The sequence below is a fragment of the Sycon ciliatum genome, chromosome 12 (assembly GCF_964019385.1).
Source record: "Sycon ciliatum chromosome 12, ocSycCili1.1, whole genome shotgun sequence".
Lineage (NCBI taxonomy): Eukaryota > Metazoa > Porifera > Calcarea > Leucosolenida > Sycettidae > Sycon > Sycon ciliatum.
Genome location: NC_088654.1, coordinates 28,864,985 through 28,888,194, shown reverse-complemented (window position 1 = coordinate 28,888,194; position 23,210 = coordinate 28,864,985). Strand labels below are relative to the sequence as shown.

At 48.3% G+C, this 23,210-nt stretch overlaps 1 protein-coding gene across 1 annotated transcript; it reads right to left on the bottom strand.

The window, feature by feature from the left end:
• Nucleotides 1-221: 221 nt before the first annotated feature.
• Nucleotides 222-22,258, bottom strand: LOC135828127 (uncharacterized). The gene is made up of 5 exons (XM_065340560.1): nt 21,929-22,258; nt 11,458-11,521; nt 4,564-4,609; nt 1,112-1,240; nt 222-229 (listed from the first exon to the last, which is right to left on the bottom strand). The coding sequence occupies exons 1-5, from the start codon at nt 22,045-22,047 to the stop codon at nt 222-224; spliced, it is 366 nt and encodes a 121-aa protein (XP_065196632.1). The 5' UTR covers nt 22,048-22,258.
• Between the last annotated feature and the right edge of the window lie 952 nt (nt 22,259-23,210).

The following is a 23,210-nucleotide window of genomic DNA, read 5'->3' as shown; positions in this document are numbered from 1 at the left end:
ACTAATCTCTTTATACAATTTGTATGAACAGTTGATGAAGACAATTCAAACGCGCCTTTGGAGTGTGTGCTCTGTGTGCGCTGGGCCCGAGCGGGCGGTGTGCGTACCGCGCGCGGACTGAGCAGGTTGCGACCCAGCCCTCATGTGTGCATTGTATGGATTCTTGTTGTTCTGTTCCTTGCCTTCTTCTTGAGACTCTCGTTGGAGTAAGACTAAAGTAATCAGTCCTCTGAGTGTGGTGTACATGGGATGTACATGTGATTGTGATAGTAATCGGAAGGGCCTACCATCCGGGGACTACAAGTAAGATAGTAAGAACCCCCGACGAATCAGTGTTTCAGGTTTCTCACAATGATCAGGCAATGGTGATGGTCACGACATGTATGGACCTCACTGTCACAATATGTGTATACGTGTGTGTGCGTACATGCGTGCATACGTGTGTGCGTGGGTGCGTGCATACATGAACGCACCCACGCACACGCGTGCATGTGTGTGTGCATGTATGGTGAATGAATGAATGAAAAAAATGTTCTCGTTTGTGTCTTTCCCTCAAACCAGTGAATATTTTATAATTTGGGGCTCCGCGCGGGCTAGTGTGTACGTTAAGTGTGTGATTTACTGTGAGGGCTGCGTCCCACCCGCCTGTGTGGATTCACAGGACGTGTGAGTTACGAAGTCTGAAGTAAATGTTGAACGGTCTCTGCTGGGATGACAACTACACCATAGCTCAGTGGTCAGAGCATCGCTGGCAACAAGCGAGGGTCCCCGGTCAATTTTTTTCTTCAGACTTTTCCCGTTTGCGTCTTTTCCTCCAACCAGTGAAAATGAAAAATTGGGATTCATTGGCCAGAAAAGCCACTTCAACCAGCTGTGTGGTGTAGACCAGGTGAACATTATTGGCGATCAATTCATCAGCCTTGCAAGCTGTTGAATGGCGTAATCCCAGCACCAATTGCCATGTCTTACATAGCTTGTTCGCTATCATCGATTCAGCGATGGGCAGGAGTATGAGTATGATTGTGCGTGCGTGCGTGCGTATGTGTGTGGATGTGTGGATATGTGTGTGTGTGTATGTGTGTTTCTGTGTGATGATGCGGCAAACACTCACCGTTCAACTTTAGTCGGGGTCCTACCCGGATTTTTTCTCTGCCACCTGTATCAATGTTGTCGTTAGGGGGAAGAAGAGTAAAGTTTGGGATGCCGAATGTTTCTGGATACAGACCCAGCCGCGGTTTCCCTGCAACAGCAATCAGCAATCAGTATACATATACTGATTCAATGTGTTGTTCTTTTAACCCTTTCAAGACTTTGAAGAAACCAACATACTGATACAATTAGAAACGAATTGTACACAAAAATTTGAAGAAGGAGTAATGCGGATCAATCGCATGCCAAAATCACAGAGCTTTTTGCCTGTCTTCCAATGCATCTCTATTTCCTCACCCTGAATTTAGCTACATGTGCCCTCACCACAGATCTAACCTAACTGTAATGCTACATCAGGACCCACATTGTTTAAGAATGAAAAGAGTTCAGCAGCGAAACAGTTGTTTTGTTTGTGTATAGAGATCTGGCTATACTCTTGTCCTGTGGAACATCTGCCAAACGTTTCCATCACAACATCTTTCTATGGAGGAATAAATACTGTAATTTCACAAATTTTCCGTGTACTTGTATTTTCGGTACTTTCGGTGCGTCTGTTTCATACCTAAAATTTCAATACACCGAACAAACACTAAGACACATACTGTAAAGTCGCGGATAAAAGCCAGGCTTATAAGCATATAAGCCGCTTTCTGCATCAGGCTTTAATGCAAACCAGGCTTGTATGCAAACCATGCTTATATGCACCACTGATATTTTTGCCAGGCTTGTATGCACGTAGAAGCCAGGCTTCTGCGCGCGACACGCGTAGATCTACCACTGACTACCGGTACGGCGGCAGTTTTACCATGCACCGTACATAGCGCATGCACTCTTGATCTACCCGATCCGCGCTAGCATAGAAGCCAGGCTTCTACGCGCGACATGCTTATATGCATTTGACCCGTTTGATTTTCAGGCTTCTATCCGCGATGTGCTTGTATTCAAACCCGGCTTTTATCCGCGACTTTACGGTAATCCAATAGGGAACTGCTTCTCTGTACATAAAATTTCTGTTCACCTAACCTGGCTTTTGCCCTCATACCGAAAATATTTAGCACCTAAAATTTCTGAAATCAGAAAAGGCTCCAAACTCGCCACTATGTTGTTGTCAGGGAAAGAGCAGAATGTGTAGTTGTATCCCGAGCTTGACGGCAAAACGGAGTTTCAAAGCTGGCAGCGTTCTGTTGCGGTTGGACTAATCAAGCATAATTATAGTACAGCAACCCAACCTCTATGCTCCACATTTTCGGAACGAAAGAAAAGTCTCAGCCACAGCTGCTGACCTAGCATGCTTATTAGGAATCTTGTTACTTCCTGGATATCATCCTCTGCCGCAAGATATCGCTTATTGGTCAACTAGGCAGATCTTGGTGTGCCTATTGTTGCAGAGGCTACAAGTAGGAATTCATTCCAGAGCATCTAGTCTGAGATCCACTTTGCTGACAACCAGGCATTGGCAGCGGGAGACAACATGGCCAGGGTTCAGCCACTGTATGCATCATTGGGTAAGTGCCTTGGCCGATATGGCTTGTCCATTCACTGCTATCCTTATTATAGAATCAATCGTTCCTTACTATGTCCGCCATTCTGCTCTGATGTACATCCGTGGCAAGCCTATTAGGTTTGGATATAAGCTGGGGTGGCTCTGTGGGTTTGGTGGCTACCCCTGGCACTTGAAAATCTACCAAGGAAAGGAAGCCAACCAGCCTGTCTCTCCATTTGGTGCAATATATTCTTGTTAATTCTATGGTCGATGTTGTGGAACACCATTCTGAAACTGAGAGGCATGAGTTGCCAGACCGTGCAACAGGCACAATACGTGAAAACCTGGCAGGGGGTGCAGGGAAACTGATCACCACCACCACCACCACCACAGCAATGAAAAAGACTACGTGTCATAGCTTTAACTACGGGTGTAAAGGTGATGTATATGTGTACAAGTGGCAAACAATCCAATTGCTCACTTTGCAAGTACATGACTTGTAAGTACCAAATGCACATGCCATTGCAATATGCTAACCGTCGCATCAAGGATGCCCAGACAGCAAGCGTTTAGCCGCCCACCTTATACACGAGTAGAATGCCGGCATGTGTGGGGTGGATCTGATGGATTGCTCGCTTGTGTCATATCGTCCAGGTATCAGGGGCAAGAATTTTTACTGCACACTTTCCGCCCATTATGTCGACCTGTCCATAGTGGGTCATGGTGGGTGCATGGCGGCAAGCATAGTGCAGAGTCAGTGAGGAGGAAACGTGGCAAGGAGTAAGTGAGAGGAGATTTTGAACATCAACATTTGGCGACAGGCAGTACTGTGTGTGCTAAAGCAGACGACCAAGGTACCAAGGTACCAAGGTACCAAGGTACCAAGGTACGTGCCTGAACCGCTTCAGCAAATCTGCCCTTGCGTCCTGCTGATGTCTTTTTGATGTAGTAGACCATGAGAAGGAATACGTAAAGCAAGGCAGGTGTGCAGTGCGCAAGAAGAATGCTCGCTACTGTTATCTCAAGTACAAAGTAACCGACTTAGCGGTATCCAGGCGGATGCCCGACCCGCACAGTAGCAGCACGTACCACCTACTACAAGTCCAGCCATTATAGTTTCCTGTGGTACAAATGTCAAAGCACTTGCTCAAACAGAACTATGAAGGGAGGACCTGACAATCTTGCTCGAAAGTGAATACAATTGACCAGTAACAACCACACACTTAGGCTGTGTTTACATGAAGCGTTTCAACCCGGGTTGAGTTCGACCCGCGTCAGATTTCAACCCGCCATGTACACAAAATGAATGACGCGTTTTCATGACGCATTGCGCTTGACCCGGGTTGAAATTTTGCCCCGGGTTGATTTCAACCCTCCCCCCAAGGGGAAGGTTGAAATCAACCCGGGTCAAGAAAATCGTACAAACGTACTTCTGTGCGTATCTCGCGCCAGGTTTGAACAGCACTGCAGATGCAAATTTCGCGCAAACGGATTCACGTGACCTTACAGGACTGTAGAAGTGGACTTTTGGCGGCATATCAGTATTTGACCCGGGTCAACTGTCTTCATGTAAACGCTCACCTCTTTTGTCTATCGTACAGACTTTCAACCCGGGCTGAACTCGACCCGGGTTGAAATTTCTCATGTAAACACAGCCTTAGCTGATGATCTCCGAAGTAGCTTGAAGGAATGGAATGCTGGCAGCAGTGTCCGAGAGTACACATGTTTTGACAAGGCACGCTGTGCAATTGTGTACCATATAGCTCCACTCACACAGGGATCAGTTTGATCAACTCCAACATCCAGTCTCTAGTTCGCAGTTGCCTATTGCTAGTGAATATGTAGATAACTTCCAGCCTGGGACTCGGCGACTTGCGGCAACTCAGCTTGTTGGACTCTCATCTTTTGATTAATCATTCGTATTGTCTTACCTCCAACTGGTGGATTCTTTCTCTTCTGCTTCTTCTTGAACGCAACCTGAAGCCAAACGGTTGATGCATAAAAACAACACAATGCACACATACACACACACACAACACACATACACACACACACACACACACACATATACACAGTGATACACACATATACACAGTGATACACACATACACACATACAGTCAACTTCGCAAATAACGACTGCGGATATAACGACAATTCGCGAATAACGACAGACTTTTCATGCCCAGAGCAAAGTCCATTCTACCTGTATACATATAATGAGACTTCGGATATAACGACAATTCGCGAATAAGGACACTTTTCTGATGCCCGGCCGAGTGTCGTTATACGCAAAGTTGACTGTACACACATACACACATATACACACACCATGTACCATGTATACGCCCGTCACAAGAGAAGCACGCAAATCTGCAAATGCACTGGATGTGCACCCACAGATTTTCTCTTTATAGCAACGATAGCGGATCTGATTCTGATTGAAACAGATCAAGACAACACACACACACACACACACACACACACACACACACACACATACACACACACACATACACACATACACACATGCACACATACACACATACACACATACACACATACACACACATACACACACACACACACACACACACACACACACACACACACACACACACACACACACACACACACACACACATACACAGTCATACACACACACACACATACACACACACACATACACACATACACACATACACACATACACACATACACACATACACACATACATACATACACATATACACACACCACGTGCACGCATGCACGTACACACATGCGAGAGGGGTTTTGATAAGCAAAATGTTGCAAAACTCCTTCTTTTTAAATGCTTCCCGAGGTATTTGAGAGGGAAGACCATTTCTCAATACTTTAAACTTACATAATGCATGATGAGAAACGCCTCAACTTCAAAACCTATGTATTTGTTTACCGCTGCCTGAATGGACTTGCTAGTCCTCTTCTGCGAGACCGCTTTACCTTGCGCGCCCATGGTGCTCGCACTGCAGCCACCACCCGTGGCCAAGTCTCTGCTGCTCTTGTTCTGCCCCCCGCTAACACCCGATATGGCTTTAGTGCAATTTCTTATTTGGGCGCTGCCAGGTGGAATACACTTCCACCGGCTTGCCGCGTGTCTAGTTCACCAGCTGAATTTCGCTCATCCATCAAATTATACCTAGGGTTCCCTGTAAAAAGGCGCTGACGCCTGTTGGGAATTCCCTAGTAAAAGAAGAATAAATATTTATAATAAAAATAATAATCTTTCCCTTTCTCTCTCCCTCTCTCTCCCCCTCTCTCTCCCTCTCCCTCTCCCTCTCTCTCTCCCTCTCCCTCTCCCTCTCCCTCTCCCTCCCTCTCTTTCCCCCCTCTCTCCCTCCCTCTCCCTCTCTCTCCTTCCCTCTCTATCCCCCATCTCACCCTGTCTTCCTCTCTCTTCCTCTCTCTTCCTCCCTCCCCCCCGTCCCTCCCCCTCTCTCTCTCTCTCTCTCTCTCTCTCTCTCTCTCTCTCTCTCTCTCTCTCTCTCTCTCTCTCTCTCTCTCTCTCTCTCTCTCTCTCTCTCTCTCTCTCTCTCTCTCTCTCTCTCTCTCTCTCTCTCTCTCTCCCTCTCTCTCTCCCCCTTTTTGGAATCGGGACTCATTTCCAGTAGCAGTGAAAGTATAATCTTGGGCTTGCAATGATCTACCTATACCTGTACCTGTATGGTAAAGTTGAACCTATTCAACCTACAGAACCTATTCAACCTGCATAACCAGTACAACCTGCATAACCAGTACAACCTGCATAACCAGTACAACCTGCATAACCTATTCAACCTACATAACCAGTACAACCTACATAATCAGTACAACCTACAGAACCAGTCGACGAGGAGACAATAGTCGTAAAATGGCAATAAATAAGATAAATTGTGCACTCATAACAACAGCAAAAATGAAGAAAGTCAAGTTCCATAACGTTTTCTTGTGACTGTCATCAGTGGAACGCCGTCACATAAAAATGTAATAACTAAAACACACACTTATATACATGTAGCTAATATGGTTTCAGGTAGAAATACAGCAGCTAACAGGTACAAAAAGCGAAGTTTGCACCTTTGCAATGTGTGAATATAGTGTATGTGAGAAAGGCAGTGGCAGATGAATGTGATACTGTGTGAATGAATGTAATGGTGCGTGTGTATTACTTGAAGAGTGTGAGTGATACAACGTTTTCTTTCTGTTTACATAGCACAGGGTCACGAGTACGAATATACACAGCTTCCAACACCTGCAATTGCTTGAAGAAACGTGCGCAACGAATAACACTAAACCAGGAATCGTCAAACACCTTACGACATTCTGGACTGGACACCAAATGCTTGTACACTGCAGACTTCCTCTTGTCAACATCAAACTCCTCCTCATCACTACTCTCATCCTCCACCTCCATTCCAATGCCGCCGTCCATCCCATCGCACTCGTATTCGTCGTCATCAGTCTCCATCTCCTCTCCTCTTCATCTCCTCTTCGTTGGATATTGCGAGTCGAGAATGGATAAAGTAAAGTGGCCTCAGCTGTACGTTCGATTTGTGGACGACTCATTTACCTATTTCGAATCAAGACGTGACAGTGAAGCCTTTCTAACTGAATTGAATGATGTCCATCCTGCGCTGCGCTTCACATGTGAACACGAAGAATCCAGAAAATTGTCGTTTTTGGATGTCTTAGTTGAAAGGACGTGTGATGGTGTTGTCACATCGGTTTATCGTAAGCCTACGTTTACAGGACAATATATAATGCATGACTCATATTGCTCGGCCCAGTACAAGATCAATTTAGTCCGGAACTTGGTGGATAGGGCAAGATACATTTGCTCTGACAGTAAATTACAACCTGAACTCGATTTCCTGCGCTCAGTTTTCCTGAAAAATGGATATCCATCATCACTCTTAGCAAAACTGCTCACGAGCAAAGAGCCGCGGAAGGAACACAAAATCGGGCCAACACCGTGTCGGGTGTTCTTATGCCTGCCTTGGAAAGGCTCTGAATCAACAAAAGTCAGTCGTGCAGTGAAATCGATCGTGCAAAAGACATACTATGCAGTGAATGTAGTTACTGTCTTTACAACGGTGCGTTCGTTCACAGTGTTGAAGGACGTCCTGCCAACCCACCATTTGGGCCATCTCATTTATCAATTTGAATGCCGACAATGTGGTAGTCGGTATGTTGGCAGGACGCTTCAACACTCGTCCGAACGCATCAAGCAGCACGTCCCATTATCATTGTTGTCCCAGGCTGCCAGGTTAAGCAGGCCGAAGCGTGGGAGACCACGAAAACATCCGCTGCCTATTTCTACACCTAGCACGGCTCACAATTCGGAAACAGAAACACCGACTACTTCCATTGAGAACGAGCAGACTAATCTGGTTCCCCCCTCGGAAACCGGACCACGGCAAGGGAGGCCGCCGGACGGTCGCTCCTCGACAAACAATGTTGCTACAACGGTAAGAGCGGAAGGGGAACAACTTGAAAACAGAGCAGAACCGAGGAGAAGCAAGAGACTAGCAGAGGCACGACTGAGACAAGTGGAGAACACAAGGCAAGGAGACGCAGGAGGAAGCACAGGCACGGCACAGAACGAATCAAGGAGAGGGAAGCGGTGTCGCGAGGAGATGGAGACTGATGACGACGAATACGAGTGCGATGGGATGGACGGCGGCATTGGAATGGAGGTGGAGGATGAGAGTAGTGATGAGCAGGAGTTTGATGTTGACAAGAGGAAGTCTGCAGTGTACAAGCATTTGGTGTCCAGTCCAGAATGTCGTAAGGTGTTTGACAATTCCTGGTTTAGTGTTATTTGTTGCGCACGTTTCTTCAAGCAATTACAGGTGTTGGAAGCTGTGTATATTCGTACTCGTGACCCTGTGCTATGTAAACAGAAAGAAAATGTATCACTCACACTCTTCAAGTAATACACACGCACCATTACATTCATTCACACAGTATCACATTCATCTGCCACTACCTTTCTCACATACACTATATTCACACATTGCAAAGGTGCAAACTTCGCTTTTTGTACCTGTTAGCTGCTGTATTTCTACCTGAAACCATATTAGCTACATGTATATAAGTGTGTGTTTTAGTTATTACATTTTTATGTGACGGCGTTCCACTGATGACAGTCACAAGAAAACGTTATGGAACTTGACTTTCTTCATTTTTGCTGTTGTTATGAGTGCACAATTTATCTTATTTATTGCCATATATATTTGAGGATTTCCCAAAGACGTAGTCTAAATTGAAGGGAGTTCCATTATAATGGGAGGCTGTAGGGCTGAGATAGCAGACAGTGGAGGGCTAATAATTCGTAATGAACAGCCTAGCAAGAGAAATACAATTATGCTGAATGTTCCAGAATGGTCCTTTAATCAATGATACCTTACTGCCCTGCAGGACACATTTGCCTGGGCCGACCGAGTAGGCGGAACCTTCAACCCATCGAAAACCGTTGTTATCTCATTCGCTGAGGAAGGAGCTGCAGAGACCATCCGCGGTATCCAGCCGTCAACCAGTCACCGTCACCTGGGAGTGTTGTTGAGTGAAACACTTAGCTTCCAGGAGCATATTGAACAGACAATAAGCAAGTTTAGACAGCGCTGCGTTCTTCTGTGCCATATGGCTGACCGTTTAACAGGAGACATCGTCAGGAAGCTGTACCTTACGTATGTCCGCCCCACAGCAGAATACGCCGCCCCAGTATGGGAGTCCTCCCTCTCTGCTGCACAGCGGCTCACCCTTGAACGGCTGCAAGCCAGAGTAGCTCGCACAGTCATGCGGCTTGAGAGATGCCCTTGCCCATCAGACGAGCCCAAGTCATCATTGTTTAAACAGCTGGGGTGGCCAAGTCTATCCTGGCGCAGGAAGATCGCCTGCCTTATGGAATTCTTCCATTTGGTCACCACCCAACCAGAACTTTTTGAAGCAGCGGGATACTGCCCCACGCGTAGTCGCCGCCGCCAACTCGCATTCACTCTGCCACGGGTTGGGAAACACGCTGGGAGGTCATTTCTCTTCCGCACCGCTACTGTCTGGAATGCCTTGCAGACCTGAGAGCCACAGCCTCGCAGTCCCTGTTTCACAGTCACATTTGCACGCACTTCTCTGACACCAAACACAATGCCACTCCGCACTGACATGCCTCTGTCCTCCTTCTTTGTGCGTTGCGCTTATTCTTATTAATTTTTGTGTTTCTGTTTCAGTACATTTCGTATTTCAAGGCATACCCCGAGGCAGTACAACCTACAGAACCTATTCAACCTGCATAACCAGTACAACCTGCATAACCAGTACAACCTGCATAACCAGTACAACCTGCATAACCAGTACAACCTGCATAACCAGTACAACCTGCATAACCAGTACAACCTGCATAACCAGTACAACCTGCATAACCAGTACAACCTGCATAACCAGTGCAACCTGCATAACCAGTACAACCTGCATAACCAGTACAACCTGCATAACCAGTACAACCTGCATAACCAGTACAACCTGCATAACCAGTACAACCTGCATATCCAGTACAACCTGCATAACCAGTACAACCTGCATAACCAGTACAACCTGCATAACCAGTACAACCTGCATAACCAGTACAACCTGCATAACCAGTACAACCTGCATAACCAGTACAACCTGCATAACCAGTACAACCTGCATAACCAGTACAACCTGCATAACCAGTACAACCTGCATAACCAGTACAACCTGCATAACCAGTACAACCTGCATAACCAGTACAACCTGCATAACCAGTACAACCTGCATAACCAGTACAACCTGCATAACCAGTACAACCTGCATAACCAGTACAACCTGCATAACCAGTACAACCTGCATAACCAGTACAACCTGCATAACCAGTACAACCTGCTTACAGTCCATTCAGAAAAAAGATGATATCCTAGCTTCTGGCCATAAACGGGTCAAAGTTTGAGTTTTCGTCACAATATTTTTGGCAATCCCGCATGGAATGCTTTTCCAATTGTGTTTTTGAAGTCTATTTCTCCAAAAAGCAAGCCATAACAAGAATAGGATTTTGGCCAGGTTTTGCCCCCAAAGCACTGGACTGGGTAAAAACCATGAAAATCCAGGCCGTTCACTCCACTTGCTTAATTAACAGTACATTTGTGGTTCGAACCCCAGTTGAGGTGCCTTTTTTGGACCCTTTTTCAAGTTTCGAATCGCGCGGCACTGCACAGTGTGCCACAAAATCGCCAAACACCGGGAGCTCTCCAGAGCCAGCGCTCATCTTTTTTCTGAATGGACTGTAATCTGTTTTTTCCACTACAACTTGCACAAGTAAGTTCTACACTACAACTTGCACAAGTAAGTTCTACACTACAACTTGCACAAGTAAGTTCAACACTACAACTTGCACAAGTAAGTTCTACACTACAACTTGCACAAGTAAGTTCTACACTACAACTTGCACAAGTAAGTTCTACACTACAACTTGCACAAGTAAGTTCTACACTGCAACTTGCACAAGTAAGTTCTACACTACAACTTGCACAAGTAAGTTCTACACTACAACTTGCACAAGTAAGTTCTACACTACATGCACACGTACTTAATCTGCCGACAGGTGTGTTTCATCCCTTCCGGACTTTTTCAGTATATCAAGGAGAAAATGAAGCCGGACCCGATAGCTCAGGCAGCTCAAACTGACAAGTCAGTGAGCTCTGTATAACGCAATTAGCAAAGGTACTACCCCACATGAAAGAACGCAACAACTGCAAGAGCAAGGACAAGTACATTTAACCACTTATGTCTTACATATTGCTGTATGCGTATGTCCCTAGTCTTCATACGTTCCTCCAGTGACATATCATCCAGTAGCCTGCAACAGTATGCAGTACAAACAGAAACTGATCATAGAGGGTCAGAACTGCAGCGTAAAACTTTCTCATGGTATGGCAAAACATGCCAAGTGAAGTAGTCAAAAACAACTTTCTATCGATATGAAATCCATGTCAAATCCATGTCAAATCCATGTCAAATCCATGTCAAGTGCATGTCAAATGCTTGTAAAATCCATGTCAAATGTTCAACGCAACACTTCCACTGCTGATCCGTGTGCAACGTCATTTCAATTGGCACGTGTTCACCCCCCCCCCCCCCCGACCGTCCGGGTTCGAATAACGAAAGTTCAGGGCTCACAGTAGGCATGCAGGATCGACAAAAGCGTCGTGCGAGGGCGGGTTTGGCGCACGTGAGTCGCGTGACCCCGGGAGAGTACCGATCGTGTACACCCCACGCATCCAAACAGAACAGAACAGAACAGACCAGAACAGAACAGAGAAAGAACCTGAGTTGTACTTGTAGCCTTTTGTAGTAGGTTTAGAGCCGATGTTTGGTAGGACCTGTCCTTTCCTCGCTTCTCTCCGCATGCAGTGTCAAACCATTCTCGGTTCCGTTCGTGTCGACCTTGTGTTTTTACGATCGTGCATTCTCCAGTGGAAATAGTTTGCTTTATTCCCGTAGCTATGCAGAAGACGTTACTTCAGTAACGTCTGGCGCTAGCCAGGGTCCACACAGCTTTAATTTGGTGTTTGTTTGTGTGTTTGTTTGTGTCACGCCTGGCGCTATCTGTATCTGACGGCAAAAAAGCATAGGATGTTATAAATTTTTCAATTCTCCTTTTGAGTAGACGGTGAACCTCTTTCAGTAGTCTAAGTATGGTGTTATGGCAAATCACTGCCGCTAGCCTTTGGGTGTCATTACGTTCATGGTAATTCCAATGCATGCCCGCATCAACGTGCCCTTCTTTGGTGTCAGTTATGCTGTGTGCACGCGTAGAGGTGATACATTTATTGTTCCTGTGTGGACCAGTCTAATCATAATTATTCCTGGCTGTTCTTTTGTGCTATTCATGCTATTCATGATGCATGTAGTAGTAGTAGTGCATCGTGTTGTGTTATGCATGTCTCATGTGCCGTTTCCCGCGCGCGCGTGAAACCGACTTCGCGGCTTGTAGTTTCTGTGCATAATTAGTTGAGTCGGCGTCTTGTTGTTTGGACTGGAGACTACACCGAGTTGTGTTCTTTTCGTTGTTTCAGTCAGTTACAGCTTGCAGTTATTCCTCTCGTGTAGTTCAGTTGCTTTACTAGTGTCTCATCCTGAAGTAAAGATTATTCGTTATTATCTCTGTGAGTCAGATCCCTCTTTCGTCTAATGGTAGCAGAGGATGGTTATCTTCACCTAGTCGGAAGTCCATCGGAGCGAGATGTCTGAACACAGCGACGATATCAGTCACGAGCGGAACAGGGTCACGGTAGGCGATGATGTTGGGCCTGGCCATGATGTTGAGCCTGGCGATTATGTTGAGCCTAGCGATTATGTTGAGCCTGGTAATACGGATGGCCAGGAAGAGCAAGTCAACGATGCTGTGACCTCGGCATCTGCAGACATGAGAGTGGCAAAAATTCAAATGAAACGGCGCTTGACGTCGCGGCGACGAGGCTTGATTTTGCAGATCCGTGACGAGAAGTTGAGTTTGGATGCCGTGAGAGACGAATTCGAGGCAGTGCAATGGTTCGCCAACGAGGTGAATCAGGTGTTGGAGTCACTGGTGACGTGTTTTCAAGCCGAGAAAAAAGGCAAAGCAGTCGACGCAGCAATAACGGAGCTGGAGGAAGTGGCAGAAGCAATGGCGCACCTGGAGCAGCAGGTGGAGATGTACGAGGAGCAACAACATATTCGTGCGCGTCATTCCGCAGGGTTCAGTCAGTACCACCCTGTTATGCCATCAAGCTTCAACGCTGCTCACGACCCATTAGGTGGGGTGTCAGGAACTGCTCAGTCTGCGAGTTCTGCACAGTCCGCTAGACCGTCTTCCGCGCCTGGTGGCGTCAGTGCGGACTTCACTCCTGTCACAAGCAACACGGACACATCTGCAGCAAGCAACATATTCAGCACCAACAGGCCTGTCAGTGCCAGTGTCTCAAGTAAAAGCGCAATCACCTCACTTTCTTCGTCTGTAGGTGCACCCACAAGCTCCAGCTCTACTCCACCAGTCAGTGTGAGTGCAGGGAGCAGTCACCACTCCAGTTCTAGTACCAGTAGTAGCCATAGCATCAGTTCCCGCACAAGTAGCAGTGCGCCAGCAGCAGCAGCAGCAGCAGGTCCCACAGTGCCACTGAGTCAGGCCAGCAACACCAGCGCACCTGTAGCTGTACAAGCAACCAATAGCAATGTACTGCCCAGGCAATCAGCCCCTGTTCACTCCAGCAGGGTACACACAGCAGTCATGAGTGGAAGTAGCCAGAGACCAGCCCATACATTACACCAGTCTGTGGCCGCCGTCCCATTTGTACCTAGAGCCAGTTTCAGGCCTACACAGAGTGTGGCACATGGCCATGGCGGCAGCTACAATGGTCTACCAGTACCAACTCCATCGAGACCATCTAGTTTTGCTGCACCACCAGCTGGAGCCGCAGACGTCTTCAGCAAAATGAGAAGCATTTCAATACCCGTGTTTGATGGTGATAAGCGTGCCTATGAGTTATGGAAGGCCACGTTCCTGGCGTGCGTGGACAGTGCGCCAATCAGCCCAACCCTGAAGCTGTTGCAGCTACGACAGTATGTAGCGGGAGAAGCGCTAAGATGCATCGAGCGGCTAGGGTACGCCCCGGACTCATACCACAAGGCAATGGAACGCCTGGAACGGAAATTCGGAGGTACGCGGCGCCAAGTGATGGTGTACTTAGATGAACTGGAACGGTTCAAGCCATTGCACGGAGATCGAGTCAACGCACAAGATCTGGAACAGTTCTCAGATTTGTTGGAAGTAGCCGTGACCAACTTGAAAGCAGCGGGTCGCCAATCGGAGCTAGAGGTGGGCACTCTGTACGCGCGAATCCAGCAGAAGCTGCCAGAAGACCTGCTGACAAGATACCATAGGTGGCTCTATGAGCATCAGCGCCCAGAAGGGGTGGAGGCGTTGCTCGAGTGGGTCAATCTCGAGGCCGACTTTCACATTACCGCCAATGAAGCCATCGCAGGCCTAGCACCTGGTCGCCATAGACATGGCCGAGAGCGCCCAGCAGCCCGAGGCCACTCATTCCATGCAGCAGAGTCACCCAATCCGACACCGGCAGCGTGTCCAGTATGCTCCCAGGACCATCAAGTGTGGACATGCAAAGAGTTCAAGGAAATGGATGTGGACAAGCGTTGGAAAGTGGCGAAAACACATCGGCTCTGCTATCGCTGTCTGGGCAAGGGCCACCGAGGTGCTAACTGCCAGCGGAAGAGAAAGTGTGGCGTAGACAAGTGCAGCGATACCCACAACTATCTGCTTCACAGGGCAGTAGCCATTGACACGTCTAAAGCCAGAAATGGCACGGAAAGGGGTCGTACCAGTGAGACAGCCAGAACCACAACCACTGCTAACATCGGAGCAGGCGCCAGACCGTTGTCACTGAGAACCTTGCCGGTCGTTTTACGAAACGGTGACCGCAACCTCAGGGTGAATGCGCTGTTGGATGATGGGAGCACCCAAAGTTATGTGAACACAGAGGTAGCGGACCAGCTCAACTTGCAGGGACCCATGAAACAGGTTTCGATCAGCACCCTCAACGGAGCGGTGGAGTCTTTCGAGTCAATGCCAGTGGATCTGCTGGTAGAGAGTGTAGATGGCAAGTACATCAGTCCGTTCTCAGCCATCACAACTAGTCACGTCACAGGCACACTGAAACCGTACGATTGGACCGTCGAGTCAAGTCAGTACCATCATCTGCTGGACATACCCTTCGAACAGCCAGCAACTCGCCAGATTGATATGCTGATTGGCCTGGATCATGCCGAGCTTCACTACTCTCTGGAGGAGGTGAGGGGTGATCAGGGAGAACCGGTGGCGAGGAGAACCGCGCTAGGTTGGACCTGTGTTGGACCTGTGAGTGGAAGCTCAGATCATCACCGCACTCACTTCAGCAGAGTCGATGACGGTAATCTGGAGATGCTGGTCCGGCGTATGTGGGAGGTGGAAGAGCCTCGCCGACAGAGCCCGCTTGCAGCAAATGACCGACAAACTCTTGCAGATGCAGAGGCAGCAACAAAGTACTGCAACGGCAGGTACACCGTCAAGCTGCCTTGGAAGAGAAGCCCGCCAGAGGAGAACGGTAGCTACGAGATGGCACTGAAGAGACTGCGCTCGACAGAGAAACGCCTCCACAAGGAACCAGAAGTAGCAAAGGAGTACTGCCGTGTACTGCAGCATCATGTGAACGCTGGATACGTGACTGCAGTAAAGCTCGAGTCAACAGGTGGTTGGTACCTCCCGCACTTTCCAGTCACCAGACCAGATGCAACAACAACTAAAGTGAGGGTGGTCTTTGACGCATCAGCCAAATGCAAAGGAGCAAGCCTGAACGACTACCTCCACCCAGGACCGAAGCTGCAGAGAGAGCTACCGCACATATTGCTGCGATTCAGGGCAAAGCCAGTTGCTATCGTGGCCGATGTAGCAGAGATGTACCTCCAGATCGAGCTGTCTGAAGATGATCAGAAATTTCATCGTTTTCTGTGGCGGGACTTGGATGCGTCAAAGGAGCCAGTCGCCTACCAGTACCAACGGGTGGTGTTTGGCGTGAATTCGTCCCCATTCCTAGCACAAATGGTGTCTCAGAAACATGCTGAGCAGCTAAAAGAAGAATTCCCACGTGCTGCAGAAGCGGTGTTGAAGTCGACTTATATGGACGACACTATGGATTCCACCGACGATGACAAGGATGCCATCAAACTGTACCAGGACCTGAGTGAGCTGTGGCACCGTGCCGGAATGCATCCTCGCAAGTGGATTTCGAACAGCACCGAGCTACTCCAACTGATCCCACCGGAAGATCGTGCCAAGCAGGTGAATCTTCAGGATAGTATTCTGCCGTCAACCAAAGCGCTTGGTGTGCAGTGGGATGCAGAGACGGATGTCTTTACGTTCAGGTGTCGAGCACCAAGTTACTCAGTCCTGAGCAAGCGGACCTTTCTGAAGATTCTGGCGACTCTGTTCGACCCGCTGGGGTTCGTCTTGCCCTTCGTGATGAGCGGCCGCATCCTGTTCCAGGAAATGTGGGTCGATGGTATTCAGTGGGATGAGCCACTGCAAGATGATCTACTTGCCCGAGCAGTGCAATGGTGTGATGAATTCGAGAAGCTAGAAGCCGTGGCTGTGCCCCGTTGTCTGAGACTGTCAAACACAGAAGTGATCACTGCCACGGAACTGCACATCTTCAGCGACGCATCGCAAGACGCATATGGAGCAGTCGCCTACCTCCGTCACAGCTACGAATCCGGGGCTGTGACCTGTCGCCCGGTGGCAAGTAAAGGCAAGGTAGCTCCGATAAAAAGCACCAGCATCCCGCGTTTGGAGCTGACTGCGGCGGTAGTTGCAGTAGATTTGGCTGTGTCAGTGGGTGAAGTGCTGGCTATACCCGAGAGCAGTTGGCATTGGTGGACGGATAGCATGAACGTCTTGTGGTGGGTGCGCAATCGAAGTCGCCAGTTCAAGCCATTCATTGCCAACAGAGTGGCAGAGATTCAAGCCTCAAGTCAGCCAGGTCAGTGGCACTACGTCCCGACAGAGTGCAATCCTGCAGATGTGGTTTCCCGTGGGTCCAGTGCCGCCAAGCTTGTACAGGAGGCCCAATGGTGGAATGGACCGCAGTATCTTCTCCTTGACAAGTCCCAGTGGCCGCCACCACCCAGCAAACTCACTTGTCCTGTCGTGCCCGAGGTGAGGTCCGCATGCAAGGAAGCCACAATGAGCACAGTTGAAGGAGTGTCACTCTTCACGTTTGTGAGCAAAGATTGGAAGCTGGAACCCAGGAACTTCTCATCGTGGAGAGTCGCCGTACGTCGTCTAGCCTTGGTGCTTCGCTTTGTCAGCAACTGCCGCACCCCGGTTGATGAGAGGCAAGTCGGCAGCTTGAGCCCTGAGGAAGTGACAGACGCGGAGCTTTCCTTCATCAGAACAGCTCAACAAGAGAGCTTCCCAGAGTATGCTCTCCTGAGAAAGGGGAAGGCAATCCCAACGACCAGCAAACTGGCTAGTCTTTGTCCTCGGCTAGATGAAGATGGAGTCATGCGAGTGGAAGGACGGACCCAGAATGCAGAATTCCTACCCGAAGCAACTAAGCATCCAATCGTTCTACCACGTCACAACTGGGTTACATACCTGATTGTCAAGGACCAACATGAGGCTGCGAACCATGCTGCTGGAGTCAACCACACGTGGTCCCTGCTGATGCAACGCTTCTGGATCATTGCGGGACGAGAAGCAGTTCGTGAGTGCGAGCAGAGGTGTACTGAATGCAGAAAGAGGAAAGCCAAACCTGTCACTCCAATCATGGCCCCTCTGCCGAAGATACGGTTAGAGTCACCGCGTCGTGCCTTCGGCCGGGTTGCTGTGGACTACGCCGGGCCATTTACGACAGTTCAGGGTCGAGGACAGAGGCGGGCAAAGAGATACCTCTGCCTCTTCACTTGTCTCACGTGCCGTGCTGTGCATTTGGAGTTGTCCTATTCCCTGGACACCAGTAGTTTCTTGAATGCCTTCGAGAGAATGAGCAACCGCCGAGGCGTGCCAGAAGAGGTCCTGTCGGACAATGGGACGAACTTTGTAGGAGGACAACGCGAGCTGAAAGAGCTAGAACAAGAACAGGCGGCGCTCCAGTTGAAGTTCCCACGTGTACGGTGGCACTTCATTCCTCCAGGTGCCCCGCATTTCGGCGGCGTTCACGAGACCATGGTCAAAGCCGCCAAGAAGGCCATTCATGCAGTTCTGAGTGATGCCAGCATCACCGATGAGGAGCTTCAGACCGCTTTCTGTAGTACCGAGTCTCTCCTCAACTCAAGACCGCTAACAATCCCTTCTGTGGATGCCAGAGACGACTTGCCCTTGACTCCGAACCACTTCTTGGTTGGACGTGTGGAGCAGTTCTCCATCGGCACAAGCAGTGACGATTACCGCCTACAACAAAGATGGAGGAGAGTGCAAGAACTTGTCACACACTTCTGGCACCGTTGGATGAAAGAGTGGGTCCCCGGACTGAATCGCCGTGCTAAGTGGTCCGCCGAGGAAAGGAACATAGCAGTTGGAGATATCGTCCTGGTGATCACGGCAGATACGCCACGGGGTAAATGGCCCCTTGGAAGAGTGACGGAAGTGATGCCAGGTCAAGACGGCACCGTGCGTGTGGCAAGAGTGCTAGTTGGCGGGAAGACAGTGACCAGGCCTGTGGTGCGACTGTGCCCAGTTGTCACGGTGGGCGTCGCTGGACCTGATGATAGTGAGGACTGATTCTGAATCGCCCTAGCATGCTTACCGGCTGGATGTGTCTCTCTTGTGCATCAGTCGTCCGTTTTTGCAGCCATTTATGTTTCTGTACAGCTAGCTCATAGCTCGTTACGTTTCGTTTTCTTTTCTGATAGTTCATTTTAGTTGTATCAACGTTGATACTTACCGGTAGTTGTATCAAGGAGGGTGGAATGAGTAGACGGTGAACCTCTTTCAGTAGTCTAAGTATGGTGTTATGGCAAATCACTGCCGCTAGCCTTTGGGTGTCATTACGTTCATGGTAATTCCAATGCATGCCCGCATCAACGTGCCCTTCTTTGGTGTCAGTTATGCTGTGTGCACGCGTAGAGGTGATACATTTATTGTTCCTGTGTGGACCAGTCTAATCATAATTATTCCTGGCTGTTCTTTTGTGCTATTCATGCTATTCATGATGCATGTAGTAGTAGTAGTGCATCGTGTTGTGTTATGCATGTCTCATGTGCCGTTTCCCGCGCGCGCGTGAAACCGACTTCGCGGCTTGTAGTTTCTGTGCATAATTAGTTGAGTCGGCGTCTTGTTGTTTGGACTGGAGACTACACCGAGTTGTGTTCTTTTCGTTGTTTCAGTCAGTTACAGCTTGCAGTTATTCCTCTCGTGTAGTTCAGTTGCTTTACTAGTGTCTCATCCTGAAGTAAAGATTATTCGTTATTATCTCTGTGAGTCAGATCCCTCTTTCGTCTACCTTTTTTTCAGGCATATCCTGGGATTCGAACCCGCACTATCGCCCTACATGCATTCCCCCATACACTTCGCATTCATACCCATTCTTCCAAGTTGCTTTACGTTATTATCTTGCGTTTGAAAGCCCTATTTGAATATTGCGTGCAGCTGTATGTGGCCAGCTGTGTTTGATGGTATGGTATGGTACGGGAGACGGTGTCGTATTACCCTCGATCGTACCTGTCTCGTACCTATCCCCTACCGTACCGTGCCATCAAAGACGGCTGGCCACAATGCATATTCAAATAGGGCTTTCAAATGCAAGATCACAATGTGAAACAACTTGGAAGAATAAGTATGTATGCGAAGTGTATCGGGGGATGCATGCAGGGCGCGATAGTGCGGGTTCGAATCCCAGGTTATGTCTTTTAAAAAAAGGAATTTTTTAAAGAATTTATAACATCCCTATGCTTTTTTTGTCTAGGTCATCAAGGCAAAAAAGCATAGCGTAGGGCCCTGAGCTTCCAAGCTCTCTCGTTATTTGCACTGGGAATTGCACCGCAACATTGAACAGTTACAGTAGTTGTGCTTGTCCTCGGGAAAGAATTACCTTTCACTGTGCCTTGAAGGAGAAGGCGAAACGCAACCTGTGCTAGTCTCAGTAAATGCAACATGCCATGTCCGACCAAAAGCTGATTCTACAATGAGCGATCGCGATGTTCCACAGGTAAGAAGACAAACAAACGAGTCAGAGCTTGCCAGGCAAGTAGCGCCGAGAACATGATGATACCACACGGAGCTGCTGATGGAGGTGAACGGGACCAGCAAATCCACCGTGCGTTAGTCGAGGGCCACTGAAGACCAGGTTTCCCAGGGTACCAGTTCCTCCATGTTGGCGAAATCCGCTGCCACAAGAACTCCAGCGAGAATGAAAGCACAGCAACCAACGTCGCGGGCGAACTGAGGAGAGAACACTGAACAGTCTGTGCACAATGATTTTCTCTTCGACGGCACGCGTTGCTGTTCTGCTGCATGCATGCGTTTTTCTTGTTGTTTGATCTTCGCACATTTTCGCGCAAGCGGTTGCGCGCCGCTGGGACTCGGGGTTACTAAAATCAGTACAGAGCATCTTCCCCTTGGCCGATTTGGACAATCTATGGCTTAAATTTTGCAGGAGACCCTGGCAAAGAAATTTACTGAGACATTTTTGGATACTCCTTTCCAATACTGTACTATATCTCACGAAGTTTACGCATATGCTCTGGCATACCCGTGTGAGTAATGAAAATTTGTTTCGGTAAATCTTTTGGAACACCTGTCTTCTGTGCCTGGGCCACGTCCCAGACTCGTAGAACCTAGCTGAAGTGCTGCTAACTCCTTCAAACACCCCCTACTTCGAGCAAAAATGCGACGAAATGCTGACTGCTGATTGGTCAAGCTGGCATTTTGGAGCACGTGCGCCGCCCCCATCTAATCGACGTTTTTCTACGCAACTGTGAACCCTGAAGTTGCTACGAAGATCCGTCCAAACGCGATCGAAACAGAGCAGATCTACGGAAATATTGTCGTAACGTACGTGGAGTACTAAAATACTGATATTTTACAACTCCTTGACTTGACTCTTCGTACCCGCGCGCGCGCCGCGTCGACGTACAGTTGAACATCGATTATCCGCACATCGACTATCCGACCATTCGATTATCCGTAACAGTTTTTTTGGGCGCACGTGCCGTAGAGTACGCACTGTGCATGTAGTGAGCCATTCAAAAAATACGAAAATTTTGAAAAGTAAAAAGTAAAAAGCTCGTGCGGCTAGTAATAACCACTGAAAGTGTGTGAGTGACAGTTTTTTTCTTATCCGGAACATTTGCCTTATCTGAACACCGCCTGACAGTTGTCTGCCCAGAGGTGGTCGGATAATCGATGTTCAACTGTACTACGAAAGCGTTCACGCGTTGTGCGCAACCTCCCGGTTGATGAATATTGGTTAGCTTTTTCCGCTAAAAGGTTTCGTTACAGTGCTACGAATTTTCGTTGTGCGCAACCTCTCCATTGAGCGGAAATATACAATGTCAAAATACTATGACATTGAGGATACTCAATCTGCGGACAGAACTGTTTGACATTGAGGATATAATCATGCATTCTGACAGTTGCGAACCATTGACAACCATTGACAACCATTGACAGCCATTGATTGTTCTACTACACTACTACAGTACTGGAGTCCTAGAGAAGTCCCTGACATGTACTTACGGTGCCAGGTTCAATTCGTCCGTCTCATCCGCTTTCGGCTTTTCTGCAACCTTTTTCGGCCGCTCGCCAAGTTTTCTGGGCTTTTGAAGAGGTAGTGGAGGCCATTTTCCTTCGGCCATATCGTGTGCGAGCGAGTGACGAGGAAAGCACAAACGTCTTCTCGCACTAGCCTGTGCTAGGCTCGGTAGCGACTCTACTCTTCCCCACCCGTGGTCCTTGAACAAACACTAGGAACTAATGATAACGGTGTTATGAAAGTCACCCTATGGCCGTAGCCAAATCACAAAACAAGAGCGCATTTTTTCAGACTATTCCTCAAACACGTACTGGTGCACCACTCCACCAGTGGTTTCTACACAGCTACGTAGTCCCTGCAAACACACTGCGGTTCAGCGCCGCACACAGCACAGAAACACTTTTAGCGGTATCGGTGCTCGCCTCGAGCGGAAAAATACTGACAGTTTTAGGTCTAGTAGTACTGTCTCAGTGCCTGGCTGTAGTCCTACAACTATTACTTACAAGGCTACATTGTACTTTGTAGTCTGCACTGTACAGATGTGACATGTGCAGGTTGATGATCGTAAACTGACTGTGCGTGTGGACGACGTAACGGTGCCGTATCGCTGTTCATGTAACTAGCACAGTGTCGACTGCACCCTCACCTAATAATGTGAACCTGCAACACAGGAATACGGGTGATATTTCGACAGTCATGACTAGAGCCTAGGCTACCATAGAATCGTGAAACAGTTCACGGTTTTAGTCGACTCCCTAGTAGATCTGCCTCGGAGCGACTAGCGACGATCATTATTGCACTGTTTTCTTTGTTTGTGGTTTGCTTCGAGTAGTATGGCTACTACTAGTGTATTACTGACTGCATCCACTGAGTGGCGAGGACCACACCTATGTCCTTGATCGAATACCTTCCTTTCGTAATCACCGGCGACGAACGTGACAGTGTCAGAGTGTGAACGTGGTGAACGTAACCAAAAAAGTCGTTGGGTTATTTTCACATCCTCAGCCTTCACACTCCCACGTCCAGTGTTCCACGTCAGATCTACCAGTGCAGTAGACATTTCACCCTTGCGGAAATCCGTGCATTTGCTCATTTCACTCTTTCTCTGTCTACATCGCTACAGGTTGTGCTCGTAGATCTACACTGCACAACATACACCGGCAATCACCATCGCCCTGTTCACGATCAACTCCGGCCATATCGCTGCACTGCACTGTGCAATCTAAACGACATACAAAACTCGGAAAATCGCTTCTCCCGAAACGT

What these genes read in the sequence shown, in the direction of transcription:
- LOC135828127 (XM_065340560.1), bottom strand. Translation starts at nt 22,047, where the DNA reads ATGGCCGAAGGAAAATGGCCTCCACTACCTCTTCAAAAGCCCAGAAAA. An exon ending in ACATACGCATACAGCAATAT is followed by an intron (nt 4,610 to 11,457) that starts GTAAGACATAAG and finishes GTTTGGCTTCAG; the next exon opens with GTTGCGTTCAAGAAGAAGCA. An exon ending in AAAGAATCCACCAGTTGGAG is followed by an intron (nt 1,241 to 4,563) that starts GTAAGACAATAC and finishes TTGCTGTTGCAG; the next exon opens with GGAAACCGCGGCTGGGTCTG.